General features: G+C 37.7%; 1 protein-coding gene across 14 annotated transcripts in view; it reads left to right on the forward strand.

The window, feature by feature from the left end:
* The window catches only part of PTPRK (protein tyrosine phosphatase receptor type K), a 393,483-nt gene that overhangs the window by 217,870 nt on the left and 154,902 nt on the right, over positions 1-20,711 (forward strand). For all 14 annotated transcript variants that reach the window (XM_050315975.1, XM_050315961.1, XM_050315960.1 and 11 more), the window contains exon 7: positions 7,204-7,497. In XM_050315975.1, coding sequence (XP_050171932.1) covers positions 7,204-7,497 — 294 coding nt within the window. The remainder of the gene's footprint in view (positions 1-7,203; positions 7,498-20,711) is intronic.

Here is a 20,711-nt window from a genome sequence, read left to right on the forward strand (position 1 = left end):
AAATATGTTGCAAAAATGGTAAGTGAGTTTATGAACTAATTGAGAAGCCAAGCAATGGCTTTGGAAAGTATTAATTGAATGGTCAAGGCTTGTGAGAACTCTAAAGAGCTTGCAGATGGTGGGGTTTTTATTGTGAATGAATCTATAACCAGATGCAATGGACATAATTCTAAAAATCTTCTCAGGTCTTTATGAGTTGAGTGTTACAGCTGGTTTAAGGAAGCGTGCCCTCCTCCAGCCTCTGCAATATGCTCTGCTTGCAGTCAAGCTCATCCTGTCAGCCTGTGCCTGACACTGATGTTCCCATCAAGGTGGGAACAGGACCAAGTATGGCTCAGGTCATGGTGGCTGATGCCCAGCTGGTGGTCTGTAATTGGTACAATCTACCCAACAGTGGGGGTAGGAAATTAGTGGACAAAAGTGTAACCTCTGGGGAAAAAAGAAGCCTGAGAGGCTGCAAACAGCAGAGGCTGTTGTAGCAGCTGCTTCTTGTGCCGGCCCCTCCCTTTTCCATGGGCAACTCTGTAGCACTTTTAGACTTTCTCATGCAGCCCCTCCTTATTCTGACATTTCTCAAATGCACCACATTATTTGGGCAGGAGTAATTTGTGTAGCTGATGTAGAGTATGTCTGGCTGGGAATAAGCTTTAAATTTGCTCATCTCCTTTACCACAAGAATAAGGTGGGGTGCTCAGGTGAGAAAGTCAAGTACCACTATATGGTGTGCAAGTAAGAATCCTGTGAGCTGACTGAGTTTGAGCTAATTTGAGCTAATTGGAATTGGGTAGTTAGTATTGTCCTGATGTAATTTTGTTTATCGAACTTACCATATGAAGTCTTGATTGGTCATTGCAAGGTCTTGGAGCAATGTAGATCTAGAGGTGTGTTTTTAATAATGCAGAAAAAGAAAATATGCTGCTTTTTTGTTGATTATTTGTTTGCTGGGTTTGTTTTTATTTTCATTTCCTTCTTTTCAGAAGTGAAGTACAGTGCTCAACTCCCATTATTAAACTGTCCTCAGTACCTTGGGCAATCTATTTGATGCATAGTCTGTTGGGCTTTTTTTATTTGTCTTCCACATGTTATACAGGAAAACCATTAAGGACCAAACTACTCACTGGAGATGTCATTTATAGGGTGACAGGCTGAACCATGAGTGTAGTCTGTCATGCACAGAGAGAGAAAACTTGAGGTCTTGTTGGAAATTTAAAAATAAACTGCAGAGAAATTCTGTGACTTTAAGGTTCATAATATCTCTGCTGTTCATCAGATCTGTGCTTTCAAGTTAGGACCCCTCAGTCCTCTGCATTAACCTGTGTTTTAACTGAGTATAAGAATTTCTTATCAGGAAAGTACTGCTTTCTGTAATGCTGTTCCCCTTACTTGGCAAAGTCCCCTGTTTGTGTTAATACTGCTGTTATTGGTGCTGAGGAGTGGCAGGTATTGTCAGGCTGCTGTCAGCATAGAAGATAGTCAGGTGTCCTTTCAGGCAAGCTGAGTCCAAAATAAACCTATTTGTTTTAAATTCTTGCTAAAAATTTTGAAGAGTTGAATAGATATTTCTAGTTCATATTAAAGATATGCCATGTGTGGAATGATTTTTTCCAAAAATAAAAAACCTCATTGTTTGTGCTAAAAGCCTCCATGGTTTGTTTTTATCTTCAAACTTTTCATAGCTCTTTTTGTCACCACCTTCACAATCACATAATTTCTCTCGGTTGTACTTCTTTGGAGCCTTACATATTAGAATCATCTTCTATTTTTGATCCCCAACATATAATTTATAAGAAGACATCCAGCTTTGATGGACAACACTCAGACAGAGAATGCAGAATTTCCTACAGTTATTATTACCAGTTATTGATCTTGAGTTAATATTTGCGTTGGTACATTTGTGGCTTAATACTGTATTTGAATTTAAGCTTTCAGTCACTGCTTCTTGTTAATTCTTTTTTTCCATTGTATTAACAGCGTTTAAGACCAAGAATTTTGTTTCCCTGATAGTACTTGACTACCATAATTCTTTCTGCTAAATCTCATACATTTTCTCCAACTCTTAAGCAAATATTTCTACTTCTTCAGGTTTTCAATATTTTTTAAAAGGTATGAATCCCTAAAGCAGTATATAATCTTCCGGTACAGGAAGGATACTGGAAGTGTAGGTGTTGCAAGGGATTGGCAGCCTGCTTCCCCATGCTCTTCTGGCCCTGTGACATGGGTCTTCTGATGCAGCTTTGTCACAACATCTACATATGCAATCTGGAGCCCAGTGCAGGGGTACCAGCACACTTCTGCACAGTCCAGCTCCTGGCCAACAGGGACTTTTCCCTTACCCTATATGCACTGAGTGTCTCAGACTGCACTGCCTAGGGCCTCTGGTCCCTAGAGGCTTCACATGGCAAAGATTGTGCTCTAATTATACGTAGCAGTGTAGGTCAGGCACTGAACCTCAGCTGGACTCTACTAGAAACCCAGAGTACTTGTAAGAAATATGCAGATACTTAAACAGCTTTGCAAGAAATTTCCCCTAGAAGAGGGAGTTTACATGAGGGCTGAGTCAGTCTTGAGTCGTTCTTGGAGGCATCTCTGCTATGTTCTCTGGAACGTCCAGTATTAGCTGTATTTATGTGGCCTTACTTGTTTGTTTCTTTGAATTATGACAAATTTTGAAAAAAAAATTGGCATTCTTATGGTTGACCTGCTTTCTTGATAGTTTGTGGTGTAATTAAGATGCATCAATTTTAATTTCTGGAGAGGTGAGGCTGATGCTGGGCTTCTTTTAATAAATGAATTAAATATATTGTTATACTTGTAAAAATCAAGCTTATTGTGATTACCCCTGCTGTATGTACTACATATAACCCTGTAACTTAATACTCACCAGCGTACCAACCGTATAGCTTGGTGTGAGGCATTTCACAGAGAAGGCTGAACATGCTGACACCAGAGGGAAGACACACTGTGTGCATGAGGGGAGGGACTTGCAGGCTATTAATGCACAGCAATAATGTGTGGAGGTGCTGTACGAGGCACGCATGGGACAGAGAGTGGCAATGATGAAGGCATGCACCTATTCTATGTGTTTGAGTTGTGTGGTGACCAGCCTCATCCTCCCCACCTCCCCAGTCCTTCCTGCTGTGAGCAGGGCAACAATCTCCTAGGACTGGTACATGTTATGCTCAGCAAAACATGACTCGTTTAAGTAAATATGATTTTATCAGGTATGCATCCAGTATCAGCTTTTCCTCCAAAGTGGTAAACCCTGTAGGATTCTGGTTTAGTTTTATTTTTGTTTTCTGCCTCGAACTGATCATTAACAGTATGTGATCACCATAGTAATGAAACTACCTTCCTTTATTTTAAACTTAGGTGGTGTTTAATCCTTGGGGGCAATGTAGTGGGACCATCATCACCCAGGCTAGGTAAATAGTATTAAGCCACTTAGTATGCATATGTTACTTGAAAATGTAGGAAGTTTTATGCATATTAGTTACTGTGCTAATAACACTAGGGGCCTTTTTTGGTTGTTTGTTTTTTTTTTTCTGTCTATGAATGTGCAATTATTTTTATACAATATTTAATAATAAAAATATGACACAACGACTTAATTGTAGGAAGACTTACAGCTGAGGTTGATGCTACATGCTTATTCTAGTCATAGGTGCCTAAATATCACAGTACATTTAATATACAATGTCATATACATACTGATGTGAGCATAAAGTACTGCTAGTAGCTCAGCAGAATAGGAACTTAGTACTGATGAAATGTCAGTCTTAATTTTTTATTACCTTAGCTGTGGGCATTTTGTGTCAAAACGAGGTCTGACCAAATACTGAAAAGTGCTATGCAACGAAAATGCTTTCATTTATTTAATGCCCTGCAAATATACAAGTGGTATTTCCACATAGTCTTTGAGATGTTAGTGGCCATGAAAACTGGAAGAGATTTCATCAGATTTAACACCTTCAAGGACTGGCTAAAAATATAGTCAGAAAATGAGTCAGTAATTAAACTAGTTACATTAGAAAAGGAATCTTAAATTTTGTGCTAAGCAAAGGAAGAAATTAAACTCACTATGCAGCGTCTTTGTTCAAATGTTTAGTGTATCTTAAATACCTATTGAAATTGTGATTCTACTGAAGAGCTAAACCATCCATGGGTTGAAATATTTTTTCATAAAATATTGTTTAGAACTTTATGGCTCTTCATAGAGGTTCATGGCTGAAAAAAGGGGAACGGAGCTCAAGGAAAATTGCTTGCAAGGAGTACTGTGTGCCTTAGCCACATCTGCTTATAATAATTGGGTGAAGTGTGGGGTTTTTTTGTGCAGAAATAAACGGTACAGCTCTCCAGTTTAGTTGCAGTGATCAGGGCATTGTGAGGGTGGAGGGAGGTCACTGTGCTGCCTCACCTGGCTTCGGGTCTGGGTGACAGGAAGCCACAAAATGCATCTGAGTAGGGGCCATCTGCCTGCCGAGTGCCTCAGCAGGGCCAGGCAGGAGGGAGGCTGTTGTGGTGGGCACCTCGTGAGCCTCAGCTTCCTGCAACGCTACCTCTGAGCCAGGCTCTGAACATCTAAGTCATCGCCTGTCTTTGCTGAAGCTGAGTTTTTGTGTTGTTTGTAAGCCAGAACAAACTTCTGATAGGGTGATTTTCTTGGGGTTCCCTTTCAGACATCTTTTAATTTTCGTACCCCATATAAGAGGTTTTTAATTTTTGGCAGACTGTCTCTCAGGGCACCCTGAAACTATATCACTTACAGGTGGACCCAGGTTGCTAGGGTAGAAAGCCGGAAGCACAAAATTCCTTGAAGGTTGTAAACTGTGTTTTAAAACCACTGAAAGAAGAGTATGATTGATACATATGATATTTGCTATGGGAATGGCAACCAAAACATTATTAATGGCTTTGTTCTGTCTTTTTAGTTCTCAATGGCAATTTTTAAACCATTAAAATTTCAGGTTGCTGTATATACAGAAGGAAATTATGTGATTTCAAATTATAATTGTAGATGTGGTTGTAGAATAACAAATGAGAATAATTAATAGAAAGTTAATTGGGTAACATAAGAAAAGTTTATCCTGGTATATTGGGATTGCATGCTTCAGTTGATACTTAGTGTACTTTTGGGATTTCTGGTTGCACCTCACCTCTGGTTCTGATAGTATATTGTATTATGAAGAATATTAATAATGCTGCAGAACAATTACTGGTTCATTTGCTAACTGATTAAAATTCATGCATAATTTATTTGAACTGGAAGAGACTTTATAAATAAGTCTCCTTGGCCTCAAGAGCTTAAAAACAAAATGTGTATGCTAATATAAGAATGTGCTTTACTTCTTAACATAAAAACTTAATAGGCAATGGTATATTAGTCTCATTAACGTGAGATTTTATTTGTGATAATTGTGCTCTTAATCAAAGTGTGTACTTCTAAACACAGCCATATGTTTTAGAAGTTTATAACTTGGAGTCGGTAGTGCATCATGCTCATCAACGATTATGTTTTTTCTGTAATATATACTGACCTTAGAATACATTAGTTTGACATTTAATATATTAATTCCACAGCAAATAAACCGCCCTCATTAAGCCCAGCTGCATTTCTAAGCTTTGATGCAGGTAGGGATCTAAATTAGTTCATATACACATTTCTTGCCAAAACAAGATAAAATGTTAATAATTAATTGAGATACTTTCTACAGTTTTGTATATTTCAAAGCATAAATGGAAACATCTTGGAGGATTCACCTTTTCAGTCCAGGAAGAAAAAATCGGCTTCCATTACAGTCACTATGGCATGGCCATAGGTTCTCTGGTCTCCAAACTGAGTGGTTTGAGACACAGCTAATTTAGAAAAAAGTCTGCAAAAAATCCTTTTGTGCCAAAATGTGGGAAACTTGGTTGCTTATAGAGCAAATATAAATACACTGTTTGGAGCAAGCTCTGGTATCTGGAAGGAAACTTTACTACTGGACGCAGAGAACAAGGCAGAACCAGGGAGTCATTAGCTGAACTTCACCATGCAGTAAAGATGGGATGTCAAAGGAGGTCCACCACTCCCCACCATGAACTCTGTCATTGACACATGTACAATTCTTCTGTGTCTTAACTTCTGTTGTGCAGAGGGTGGGGGGAATGGTGATGAGAAGGTTCCCCCTCTAAGGAAATCTTATGGTCTGGGGCTAAATGTTATTTTTAATGTACTGGCCATGAGATTCTCTCTAACTGCTCAGAGCTGCTGCATTGTTAGTTCTGCATCACTGCTGTGTGAAACCCCTGTGTGCACTGAATTTAGCATTGTTGCCTAATTAACTGAAACAAATTAGTTGAAATATGAGCCATCTGGAATGAAAACGAACCTTCCATGTTTATCGGTGGATTCATTTTATTAGAAAAGTGCATGTTGCTTGTGATTTGTTTCTTGAAAAAAAATCATACTGAGGCAGTGTTTCTATGTTAACATTTATCAGGGTAGGGGGGACCGCTCCTTCCCCTTTGGTTACCTTTTTCACTTTGTAGCTGCATTGAAATATTTAGGCAAGCAGAAGCTGATGAGAACAGGGAAAGGCAAAAGGCAGCACATATTGTTTTAATTTCAGAATTAGTAGTAAGTTACTGAAGACTCAAGTTGTTGCCATATGTCTTTATTTTGTCATTCTCCTGGCATTTTTGCTCAGGTCTGAGTATTCTGAATGCCTGTAATAGGTATCTTGTACCCTAACTGCACCTGATGGGTTTCAAGTTAACTGCAGTGATACTAATTGTTAAGAATATTCTGCGTAAGGTTAATGTATCACCTATTGCAGCTCTTTCTATAAGGAAAGTACAAATGTAGTTTCAGTCAATAAAAGAAAATCTCAAGTTACTGCCATGGTAAATTATATAAATGAGCATTTTTTTTCAGAGAGAAATGTTAAGAAGCAGCAATATATAAATCAGATAGGATTTCATGGTCCCTAGCTGAGATTTTTAAATGGAAAAAATAGCATTGAGCAGATGCCAGTGGTGCACCACTCACTTCCATCAGCTGAAATTCTTCTCAGTCCTTCTCCTTTGATGTTGGTTTGAATATGCTTTTGAATTTTGTAATCTTTGCTGGCCAAAATCTGACAACTTTCTTTGTAAAGAGTCTTCCTCTTAGTGGGTTTTCCAGCTTTTGTTTTATCACTGGCTTACATTTTGTCTCCCCTGCAGAGCCACCTCGACCAATAGCACCCCCACAGCTGCTGGGCGTTGGGCCTACGTACTTGCTCATTCAGTTGAATGCCAACTCCATCATTGGGGACGGACCCATTATCCTGAAAGAAGTGGAATACCGAATGACGTCTGGGACTTGGACCGAAACCCATGCTGTCAATGCACCAACGTACAAGCTCTGGCACCTGGACCCTGACACTGAATATGAGATTCGAGTCCTGCTCACCAGACCAGGGGAAGGTGGGACTGGGCAGCCGGGACCACCACTCATCACCAGGACCAAATGTGCTGGTGAGTGCTGCTTTGAAAAAATGAACAAAACCTCAGAATTTTCTAATAATCATTTTAATCCATTGGCAGGCTTGTTGGCTCCAATTAACTTGTAGCAGAACTTAAGGATTCCCTTCACACCCCCACAAGATCTCCAGGTTTCTGGGACAATACGGATTTGCTGTGTCCTCTGCTTTGCTCAGTCATTTCTAGGTTGCTGTTTGCTAAATCTGGGGGAGGTAGGTTAGGAGACAGGACTTTAGTAATCTATGAAAGCATTTTGCTTCTCCTCATGCAAGGAAGGAGACCTCGTGATTTCTGGAAAGTACAGACCACCTTGTTTCTTCACCTTTATATTTTCTCTTACATTTCAAGTAAACTTACACATAAAGGAAGTTGCATGGAGAAAATAAAATATGTTTAAGAAAAAAAACTGTATTAAAAAAATGTAGTGTACTTCTGCATAATTTGTCTTTTCCCAAGCAGTTACAAATGGCCTGCCAGGATCTCTAAGAACTAGAATACAGATACTAAAGTCTCTAGTCATAACCACTCCCGAGGGAAGTGGTCACAGCTCTCAGGCACATGGTGTGATTCTTGGGGCTATCCTGTGCAGGACTGGGAGTTGGACTGAATGATTCTTGTGGGTCCCTCCCAACTCAAGGTATTCTATTATTCTCTAAATCGTAAAATAGAGTATTTTCTCCATTTTTTACTACCATCACCAAAATCATGTGCTCCTGAGCCCTGCAGTCTGCTTCTTGTTTCTTAGAGTGCCCCTGCATGGCCAGCACCAAGCAGATTAAGCACAGCCAACTTGTGTTATACGCTGTTCCTTCCAAAGACACTTAAAGTTATTTTAATCTCAGCTTTCACAAGGAGAAAGATAATACCTATATTTCATAGTTGTCGGGGAGAAAAATCAGATTTGAATCTCTGACTGGGAGACAAATAAGCATAACTTAAATTGTGGGTTTTCTTTCCCCCTAGTTTTAGGACTTCTGGGGCCTGACAGTATTTTAAAGTTGCGACTATATTAGATTTAGCAAAGAGTGCAGATAACCATCTATTCAAAATTGCACTAAAGTAAACAGAAGGAAAAGCTGCAGTTTCAGGTTTCCAGGTGTCATGTATATGTGTGCAAATGTGAATAAAAAAAATAATGAAATAGTTTTTTCACAAGTTTGTGAGATATCTCAGTGGGGCACCTCTTTCATGCATGACCACTCATTTTGTTTACTTAAGAAATTGAGCATCAGGATCTGGACCTGAAGCCAGAACTTCAGTGGACTAGGTAAATAGGCATGAAACCCAGAAAATTAGACAGTCTTTTTTGAAACAGGGCACAGAAGCTGAGGCAAGAAACTGGAGTAGGACTAAATTGAAGCGCCTTCTGGAGTTTGTGATCTTATTTATAATTTAGGCTGTCTTTCTTGTGACAAGATCTGTGTGTCCATCTGAGTTAAGGTGCCAGTTGTTGAGATCTGAGTAAGGGGAAAGCACTGTTTTATTGCACTGAATTGGTTTAGACATTCTTCTGAAAAAGTAGGAATTGGAAAACAGCCTCTGTTTTAAAGAGGCTGAGCAGAGACTAACATGTCCAAATGTTCAGGTTCTTTTTCTCGCACTTAAAAAATATAGTTTTGTTTACCCAGGTTGTGACGGACAAAAGCTTTCTAATAGGAAAGAAAAAAAGTCATTATTTATGTGGCATATTTTTAGAAACCAGTTAGGGGAAACTGTTTTGGGTGTGATTATATTTTTGATTTATTTTTAGTGTAATGCTAGCATATAAGGCTCCAAAATCTAGTCTGTCCTGACAAAATTTTTTAATTCAGTATAATCCACCATGAAATGAAGCAGATAAAAAAATACTTGAGCAGAAAAATCCGAACCTGTGACAGCATTAGTAATAATGAAATTCCAACCTCTTTCCCTTGCAGTAAGACTTATTCTTCTTATTCTATCAAAGTGAAGGCAAATAAATGTTGCTATTAGCTAGTTGCAGTTGGAAGACGGTGAGTCAGCAAGGGCTTGTGAAGACTGAAGTATTGTGCCCACCATCAGGGATGAGTCAGGAACAGAACTGGCTTGAACAGCAGGTCACCCTTCTGCCTCCTCACCTGTCTGGAAAATGAGACAGACCTTCCTTTTCTGCAGTGTTTTCCAAAGGCTTCTGATAGATAACTGCAAGCCCCAGTCAGGATGATTTTTTTATTTGTATATATTTTGCTTGTAAAAGGCAAACTATAAACATAAAAATTAGTCTCTTCCAAAGAGAAGATTTATAAGAAAAGGAAAAGGTAATAATGGAATAGCTCACCCTGCAGTCTCTGCTGATGCCAGTATTGTACGAGTGACTGGCAGGTGATTTACTGTGCTATATTAGATGACATCTCTGCAGCAATATCTTCTTTCTGGAGATCCTTCAATTATTCCTAATTCTCATTTCTGACAAGATCACTTCTTTTCCAGACAGATGCTCTCTTTTCTGTCAATGTTCTTTGTCAATTTTTTTCTTTCCATAGGTTTTATACATATTAGTTCAAATTCTGAAACAAGTTATAATTGTTTATCTGCTCAGTGTCAGATGGAGTGGTGTGGGAAATAAATGAATTTTCAACATGAAGTTTTGACTGCTCTCAATACAGATTAGAAAGCACACATTAGTGAATGTTGATCTGATGAGATTGCAAACAGTAAAGTTTACATTCAGAGAAGCAGCAACTGCAAACTCACTGAAGAAATAATCAGAGTAGGTTAGTATTTGCTCTCTCTTTAATACTTAAACAAATATTAGCATTGTTTTCAAAAGAAGATTAAAATATTTTTTCCCCATAATTCATTCAGTATTTATAATTTCATGATATTTCTTAATAACGTATTATTGTTCACTTGGCCTGTGCTTTGCAGGAGGTGTATCTTACTCCTTAGTGATTTCACTGATGATTGTACTTATCTCATTGCCATACATGCACATTATTATTAGGTATTTGGATAATTTTCGGTCTTCCTCGTAGCAAAACTAGTGTCTGGTGACTCGTTTACTAAATGTTTCTGCTAATGCTAAACAAAATTGTTATTTAATGGAGGGATAATTCTTCCACTAGTTAAGTCCTCTGACAGCCTGTTTGTCTACCTGGCATTTCCCAGGTAATCTTTTTTGTGCTGAAGCTGAGTGAAGGCATTTTGCTAGATGTGTTGTTTTATCAGTCTGCAATTAACGATAGTGCTGAGCAATCAAATATATGAAACCACCGAGTGTTTTTAAATGGCTGAAGTCTAAAACACGTGAAACAAAACACTATTTTCTGACATTATCCTCCCTAATATCCAGGTATATGCTTTGTGTTTTCATTTTCTAAGCATCTCTGATGATGGTACTGGGCACTGTGTTCCCAGCTGCTGATGCTGAAGGCTCCTGCCTCCCCATCAGTCCTCACAGGGCCTCTGAGATTTATTTCATTATGACTACACTTCTTGCCTGGTGTCATTGCTCGCATTATTCTTTTTTTTTTAGGATTTTAACACCAAAACAAAAGGCAGAGGGTAACACGTGAATCAGAAATAATCCTTAAGGCTGTTTTCTGTGGCTTTGGGGTGTGTTGTCCTTCTGAGCATATCCTCTGAGCTGTGATTGTCCTTTCTTGGGGAGGGTTTGTGTGTAGAAAATATGTGGTAATATAAAATTGAGCACTTAGCCTGCTTTTTCAACTGTGAGTTAGAAGTTGTTCTCTTGCATTGGCTGCTGCTTCTGAGTAACAACTCACAACTCAGTTTTATGATTAACTGATATTTTAGTAGCAAAGGAGGTCAATAGTTCAGCCTGTCCAAAGCTTAATATATGTACATAGTGGAATTGCTCGCTCTTATTTTACTGTATTTCAGTGCAAGGGTGTGATTTTTCAGAAAAACATGAAGAATTGTAGAGCAATTAGAGAAAGACTCCTTTGTGTTTTCTTTTCCAAGTGACTTGATTTTAGTAAACTGTTTCTTGTATAATTTGGTTTTGATAACAAAATGAGTAAGGGCAATGACGGGGAAGCTTTATGGCTTTAGCAGGGATAAGGATGGAAAAATATATTAAAATGATATTGTTGTTGTTATTATTATTATTATCATTATTATTATTATTATTATTGTTTCATTGTTCAGAATCATTATCCATCACAGAGACCTGCTACTGGTAACAGTCAGCCTCAAGGCACAATAGCAGAGATCCTGGTTCAGCCATGCAGCGCTGGCGTTTGATCGCCTGCAGTTGAAGGTTTGGGAACTTGTCTGCTCTCTGCTACCTTTTTCAAGCACTGAATGTTTGTGTGTAGTTTCCTCATATATTAATTTTGAAAACAGTGTACACAGAATACAGGATACTGCTGAATTTTCCTCTAGCAAACAGAAAAACCAAAACACGGGGAAACATCAAAAACCAAAAACAAGCGTAAGGGTGTTTGTTCATTGTCTTGGGATTTATAACAGAGGGACCGCGGTGATGTTGCCCTTGAGAAAGTGACCTTGCGTGGCCATTTGGAGAACTAAAATGTTGTTGTAGTTATGTAAAAATTGTAATTTATTTTGAAAACGAGTTCAGTGAAAGGGACATTGCAGTATAGAATCTGCATGTACTGGTGTGGGATTTGTGCAGTGCTGCTTCAGTCGGTGTTCGCCTTTTACACTTGCAGAGCAAAGGTAGAGTGTTTAGGGTATGGACCTGAATTTATGGGCTTTGCTGTGTTGCTGCACGTGAGAATTTAGGATGTTGGTATGTGAGGCAATGATCTTGTAAAATTGGGTACAGTCAACATCACAGGAGGGTTCTGGAAAATATGACACTGAATGGATAAGCTGTGCTATTCATTTGTGTCCCTTGCAGTAGAGCATCTTCAATTATTTAAATCTTTGAAAGCTAAGAAAAATACAGAAAAGTGTGTAATTTTCAAACATTTAATTTTTTTAAAAAAATATTTGCCTTTACAAAAAAGCAGTTATCTTAATGCTTCAAACAGAATTTTTACCTTATTTCTCTCAAAGTAGGTATTATTTGGGACTTACTGTATAGCTTCAAGAAGAGCTTAAACACATTTTGAGCATTTAAATTACATGTTTTTATTACACATGTTTTTGTTTTTTACGGTTTGAACACGTTTTAAGAATAAACTAAAGATGAACAGCTTGAAACTAAATGAATATGATACTTTTAAAAATTATTTTACGTTTGTCATTCCAGAAGGGCCCTCATTACACCAATATTTATAACTTGCTGTTGTTTTTACAAATGTGTTTGGCACTTGTGACTGTTTCTGGGCTTTTGGCCAGGTAGTAATTGGAAACATTTAAGATCTCACTATCAGATTCTAAATGCACCAGAGTTGTGTCCCATATAGGCTTACCACATGGCTATGATATGGGGGGGCAGAATAGGTAGATATTCAAACAATGTAAAAGGTCTGGAGTAAGGAACTTCATCTTATTCCCTTTAAGGGTAAATACTAAAATTGTTATTGAGAAAGCATCCCGCAGGAGAGCTATCTGATTTGGACCATCGTCTGGCACATGCAATCATACCCTGATTATTGTGCTGCTTGCCACTGTTGAGATACTCATGCTGCATGTAGAATCCTAATGATGCTTATTTTCAGAAGAAAGGACTGTAGTGCAGCTGACTTACCTAACAAGAGACCAAGCAGCCTGCCCAGCCAAATTCTTATCAGATTGTGTAAATTAAGCATGGTATCTGCTTTTCCAAAAGAGTGCAATGCTGATGACTCAGTTGAATTGGCAGTAAGCTGCAAGTTCATATACTGACCTCCCCTAAATTAGTTTTCAACTTTTTTTGTTTACTATGTTCAGCCTTGCTTAGTATCATTTATTTGTTACTTGCAGCTGCAATTTCTCTCTACACTAACTGGAAACTTTCTTCCTGCAACATTGTGAGTGCCATGTTATACAATGAGACATGGGTTTCCTGAATTCTCTCCTGCTTCATTTTTTGGGATACTTTGTTCATGGCTAGGTTTTATACTATAGTGTCATATTCATCAGTGAATCGCATGCTCTTCACTTGGAGTTAGGATAGCAGACCTAGGTAGGTGGGCTCATCTAGTGTGGCCACCCACCTTTCAAAGCCTCAGTTGTGTGCAGTGACCTCTTCCTTTGCCTTCTTTCTGAATTCTCTACCAGTGGGCAGTGAGGGATGAGTTATCTACAGTAAGACATGGCTATGGTCATTGGCACTTGACATACTGATCAGTCAAGGCTTCAGTGCAAAGTCACCAAGTCGAGGGAGGTACTTCAGTTAAAGTTACTGGCTGTCTTTTTGCGAGGGACACTAGGTCAGGATACCACTTCACTGTGTAATAGAGGCAGGGAGAGGAAAAGGAGCAGCTGCCATCACTACACAGAGCTTCCCTGTCTCTCAAGCAATTGCTCCATCTCCTGTCTCATCTTGGTTTGTTTGGCATCTTTTCCTAGAGCAGAGCATGCCATAGCACTGAGACCGTTGTGATTTATCCGGAGTGCATGTAACTAGTCAATAGATCACACTTCCGAGAGGAGCACTGTCTGTGGCAAGAAAATGTATTGCAGTACATTAATCCACAGTGCCCATTCCAGCTGTAAAAGAATGGATGTGGGCAATAATTCATATTACAGCACTTGAAAGTGCTATGGGTGCACCTGGGCCAGATAACTCAAAGCCTGATTATAGCCTCTTCAGAGTCTGGGAACTGAAATTCACAGTTTTTTGGTCTATATTTGCTTCCAAAAAACATGACTGCAGGTTGAGATAATCTTTCCCTTTCAGAAGATTCTAGCTCTTTTTTTGAACTGTGACTTTTATTTTTAATTTCAGCTGAAATAATTTTTTTTAGTATGATTCATTAGTGTGTTTGATACTTTAATTTAGTTTGCTTTCATAATTAAGGTCTCTCAACTGTTCAGGAATGCAATATTAATTTTATAGTGTTTGAGAATTGGTAAGTATGTAAATAGAACAAAATTTTATAGGACTGGCTTTTATTGTATTTTCATTTATCACTCTATTAAAAATTAATCGGAAAATTCTAATAAGGTTTTGAAAGTTGCTCTAGTCATTGCAGCAATGACGTGTTTTGAAAGCACACTTATTTTTCACTGTTATTTTGGCACTATTGACACAGTAGTCTTGGGTTAGGTGGGGAGGGCTGTGAGTAGCAGGAGTGGTGATGTGGAAGGGTGGAAGAGGAAAGCAGTACCAGCAGAGTGTGCTGAGGGGAGGGATGTTGATGAGATTTCCCAAATGCATTAAATATTTTTTCTTTCTCCCCCATGTCTGTTTCCAAAGCCGTTACAGAGATATCGTGTCATTCTTCCCAAAAGCCATGTTTCTTATTGGCATAAGTTCTTTGGGCTTTATTCTGCTGGATAAATCTTTATTTATCATTTAATTCTTGTTTGCTTTTTTGTTTGTTCGACTTTGTTTCATTTTAATAATGAGCAGCATAATTCTTTTCACCTAATTTGAGCCTAGGCTGTATGAGGCAGAACTGAGTGAATCTCACTCTCTTCATTTTATTTCTCAGTAAATTTTCCTGCTGATGCTGAGAGGGGGAATGAACCAGGTGATACTTTTGTATGGAATGATAATGAAATAGCTTCCATGATAACAAGGAGTTGAGGAGCATATTAAGCAGCAGCTGATGTCAAGTTACACCTCAGGTGATCAGTAGGTCCAGAAACCTAAAATGACTTGTCAAGAGTCTTAGTGTTACCTGGTTTTGTTTGCTGTTTGCAAATAAAAATCTGGAGCAATCCTGGAAAGTTCCAGATGACATGAAAACAGACATTAAAAATACTAACACGAAGGCTCAGGATCACCCAATTAATTAAAACCATGTCATCTTGACTGTAATTCTGAACAGAATAATGAACAGCCAATACCAGGGTTGATTAATGAAGAATTAAGGAAGTAATGTAATTAGAGACAGTCAACAGGTTTATAGAATACTCATCTTGTCAGAATAACTTGATTTTTAAAAAATTAAATTACAGATTTGGTTAATAAAGGCGATATTGTTCTTCACTAATGCATTTAATTTGATATAAAACATTCTGATTAAGAAACCAGAATAAAATCAACTCAATGGAGAAGAACTAGCTTATATATCTAAAACTGTTTTTATGGATTAATTGAATAAACATTTCTATTTGGGTCCTATAAGGAACAGTTCCATGTAATTTATAAAGAAAATGTAACTATGATAAAGCAGGCAAATTACAGAACATTGTGAAACTAGTAGAAGAAAAGTCACTTGAATAAAGAATTGAGTTACTAATTTACAGTGGTTTGAAATGAGTGATGCTAATCTATGTTTCAAGTAGGCCAGCTGCAGTACAATAAAAACAAAGTAGACCAAATGTACAGTGCGGGAAAATAAACCTGAGAATGACTGACTGATAGGGCTGTCACTTGGGCACTGGAATTAAAAGAGGTCCTGTAGTCCTTGGCTTGTAAACCAGAGCAAAATTTCCTGCTCTTTCTTTAGTATTGGAGAATGTTTTAAAGCTTTTGAAAGTACATATTTGAAATTGCTTACCAAATTAGTTTTCTGACCCAAGTCCTTTATCCCCATCTCTCCAATCCCTCTTCAAATCAGTATAGCATCCTGCTCTATAGAATTAAAGGTATGGTGTTGTGCAAGAGGTTGTTGTCAGAAGGAGTAGGAAACCAAAATAAACAAACAAACAAACAAACTTATGATAAGAAGTTAAAATCTGGAAAGAAAATCTTGTTGTTTATGTGTGATGTGATATGATCAGAATTAATACTGGGGTAGAAATGTAGATGTGATTTAGGCAATGATTTCTCATGTTGTTGAAAATTATTTTCCTTCTTTCACATCTCCAACACATATGCAAAAGCCTTCCATTCCTTTGTATACTAGTATTTTTTCATTTCAGGTTACCTTTGAAAACTATGTCATTTTATGCATTTTGTTTTTTGAGGACTTTAATTGGTGAAAGCTATTTCATTACACTTGGAAATGACATGGTTAATTATCATTTAGACGTAATTTCAGATACCATAATGGTACCATAAGTATACATTTTGCAGTTTATTATTACCTTTATTTTAGAAAAATTGTGCTCAATGCAAGGGACTGTTGAAAATATATTTGACAATGTACCTTCTTTTGTCTGCAAAGTGAACTCTAACAGTTAGGCTGAAATGTCAGAGCACAAGCATCCACTGGAAATATGATGTGCTATATTCGCAGCTGACAATTTGTAGCATCTTAGACAATTACAAACAAATAAACTAGTTGAATTGCACCATGTTTCCTTAAAGTAATGAAACATGGTTGCTGTTTGTGGCCTGATGATGATGGCCTGTCTGATGTCACTTTTTTTTTTTTTTTTTTAAGGAGCTAGCACTTTTATTGTACTGGCTGCAATGAGATCTTGGACTTACGTGTTTGAACACTTTCCACAGATAAATAATAATGATAATCTTATACAGTGAAGATCACATGTTAGAGATTAAATTTTTATTCATTCAGTGACAAATTTTATTACTGATGTAATTTTTGGGGTCCTTTAGGCAGACCCTCCCCTTGAAAATAAAGGACAACTGCTCTGCATTGAGCTCTTACTGTTACCAACAGTTCTTTGTGTCTGTCCATGTGGAGTCTATTCCTGGTGCTGATATAGTGGATGGGTGGGGAGTGTGGAAAGATGCAGCAATCATATTGTATAGACATCAGCGGAGATCAATCTATTCCTGAACTTTTTTTTTTTTTGGCTTAGCCCTTGTCTATTATCCTTTGAAAATTAAGGATCATGAAAGTTGAGCATGGTCTTTTTTCTTGTGTCTCCCACTTAAATCAAAGACTTCTTAGGTTGCTATTACCAAGTTTCAGCCTTGAAACATAATTTAAAAGTTAAGAGCAATAAGCATGTGGATGCTTCTGTCCAAACAAAGAATGAGGCAACTAATAACGTGTTGTAGAAATTACTCATATTGGGTAATATGCTTGTAGGTTTGCAGTTCATTTGGTGATGAATATAGTATAAGAACCTATACAGAAAAGAAACGAGTGAAAAATTTCATAGATGTGACTTACCTTGGCTGGCAGTAACTGGAAAAGATGGTGGATGCATACTTGAAAGACAAGTTGAGATGGTAGGCATTTTTCATGGTCACTTTACTGACATGCTAATTGACAGCCTATACCCATAGTTTATACAATAATAAAAAAATATATACAATAATACTGTGTAGAAATCAATAAACCATGATGTTTATGCCTTACTGTGAATTATTTAGTCTTGAATTTACAAGTTGTCATGTGCCTTAAATAAAGTCAGTTCACAAATTTAAGGGTTTTTTCTCCTGTGTTAATTTGATCTGGTCCAACAGTGGAGAAAAATGCTATCACTCTTCAATATTGCTTTCACAAATCAGCTTACTGTCTCTGTGTGCTAAGAAAGGATTTGGAAGTTTAAGGTTGGAATTCTATGATGACTGTAGGCTTCAACTGGCCTGCTGCATCCCATGTGATGCAGGTTCTGTGGAACCCATACTCTTTCAGTGCACTCTGAAAGTTTTCTTTGTGGACAGACTCAAATTAGAAAATGTCAGATGCTTCTGTTATGCGCTTGGACACTTTACATATTCTCTCTGTAGGCACGTGCCAATGTGTGCTTTTCCACCTTTGAAGAGCAGCCAGTAATTCTATGTAAGGCTGTTGGGTATGATGGGCAGGCTTCTTTTCTCCTGCTTAGACCATAACGCAGGCCAGGAAACAGATGTGTAGCAATTGTAGTAAAGAACAACTGCAAAAAAAACCTTGTAGTACTTACAGTCTGGTTTTTCCAGCCTTGGGTTGCAAAAAAATCTGCCTTTAAATATCCTGCTGTTACTCTCAGCAATCTTTCTGTGTTTCATGCTATACCTTACTCCATCTAATGTGGACTTGTAATGTGGGTTAAATATAGTACTGACAGCTTATGAAGAAACTATTTTGCTTCTGGTGCTGAAGGTCTGTTTTTTGGATCAGGGTTTGCTGAGTTGTTTTCTGCACAGAACAGTTGCTGGTGAGAGAAAATGGGGTACTCCAAGCACTGAAACTTCTGTCCTAGAAGTTCCTCTCAGGTAATATGATGGCATTTAAAAAATGTGAAAGTCATTCTATATGCTTTTTTGTTGTTGTTTGAAATTCCAATAATTGAATACATCTCTTTGAATTTAGCCATTTTGGGAGTAGTCTCCCTTATGGTGAATAAGAACATAAAGGAGGACATGGGCCTGGGCTGTTGCAGAGGAAGATGCCTTGACAGTGGGGGCTCTGAGCACCCTTACAGACAGGCAGCATTCAGAAGCAGAGCTCTAACACAGTGCCTAGCCTTTAATATTTTAATTTCTGCAAGTGAAGTGTGACTTTTCATCCTTGGTAAAGTGAGTGTCTGGCTATTTAGCAAGGGACAAAGCATAATGCCATCATTGGAGAGATGTATTGTCAACTTGGACAGGTGATATTTAAGGAACCTGAAGAGAGAAATGACCTGGCAGCGTAACAAGACATATCACAAGTGACTGTCTCAGAAAGAATGAGAACAAGACAGACAATTTCCATTACTTCTCAGTGTTAAGGTACCAGCATTATCCCCTAAACAACCACACGCTCCAAGCAATAATCATGCACTGTCTTCTTCTGTACTAATATGAAAGTGGAATTCAATCTCTTTGACACATATTGCTTCAGTTCCTGTCTTGTCAAGTTGTTTCTCTGCTGGAGCTCAGCTGATATATAGTGAATGGGCTTTGTACACTGACTGAAATGGGGAAATAGTTATCCAGATTTCTTTGATGCTGGCCACAGAGGTGCCTAGAATATGCTAGAAGAGAAGTTTTTTTTTCTGGTAGGCCAGAAGTTATTGCCAGTTAGGAAAACAGTGAAACCACAAGCAATTCTTCAAACTGGCTCCGCTTTTGGAGTCCCTTTTTCCAGTCTGATCTGAGTAGCCTGTTAGCTGTGTACTAATTCCCATAATAGCTTGGAGAGAGGCAATTGCTCTTTTTCCACTGTCTTCCTAGCAGTGTGTAGTGTGTGTGCACATGCTGGGTTTTATGGCATGATTTTGTGCTTCCTTTTTTTTTTTTTAGTTGCAAATAGAGAGGCTCTACATCTTTTCTATCACATACTGCCTGTTAAAGACAATATGTACCATCATTTGCAAGCCAAATTTGTTAAGGAGTTAGGATAACTGCATCTTTTTAGATTTACAGAGCAAATTGAAGATACTTTTTCTATAGTGTGACTGCATCAGTACAGAAAACTGATACTCTGCTCTAGCATGTGCTTGATCAAATGGTAGGTTGTGAAACATATTAGAACAAACATGAGTAGCTTACAGGCCAGGCAAACCTTTCAGGATGTTCTCTGATGAATGCCTGGTAGACCATGTGCTTCTATGTACAAAATGTGTGTGACAGCTCATGCAGCAAGGCACCAATGCTGCTGCACTTACTTTTTTCCTGAAATTGTCAGTAAAATGTATTCTTTGATATGCCTTTTCTGATCTAGTTTGATTATCTAAAAGCTGTATTCAAGGAGTACAGGGTAAATATATACGTAGTTGTATTTATTGCTTTTTTTAGCCTGTGCCACCTACATTAGTTGACATTGTATTTTTATGTATAGATTTTTCCATCTTGCCTTAAGAAAAATAATATCATAATGCGTATGCATAAGGAAATAGAATTAAAGTTGTTACTGATACCTCAAAGGTGGCATTTCTCAACTTTTAAATACTTTATTTTGCTCTTTTACTGTAATATAGCTCTTGTGCATATAATTTCCTATAAACAACAAAAATAAACAAGAATGTCCTTCCAATTCTTTTACTTAAAAGTTTCTGCTAGCAGTTAGAGAAAAAGAAAATTAATAAAATATGTGTTTTGACATTTAAAAGAGAATTATTTCCCTTAAAATTCATAAAAGATGTATACACCTAAATTGTTTGACTTTGCACAATTTAGAGCATTGCTATGACATTTCTTAGTGAAGTTAAAGCAGGTTCTTCTATAGCAATTTTCACCTCTGTTTCATAAGCTAAATTGCATTAGAAGAAGTGGCCCTACAACTCCTGAGAAGGCTACATAGTTGTTTGTCATTTGCATGTCTTTCCATATCCCTTTAGATCTTGAATATAAAGCCAGACATGACCAAGTTTGGTTTCCTGTGACTTCTTATCTT

This window comes from Myiozetetes cayanensis, unplaced genomic scaffold (genome assembly GCF_022539395.1).
Source record: "Myiozetetes cayanensis isolate MyiCay16 unplaced genomic scaffold, myiCay2020 scf2-11, whole genome shotgun sequence".
NCBI classification, from domain to species: domain Eukaryota; kingdom Metazoa; phylum Chordata; class Aves; order Passeriformes; family Tyrannidae; genus Myiozetetes; species Myiozetetes cayanensis.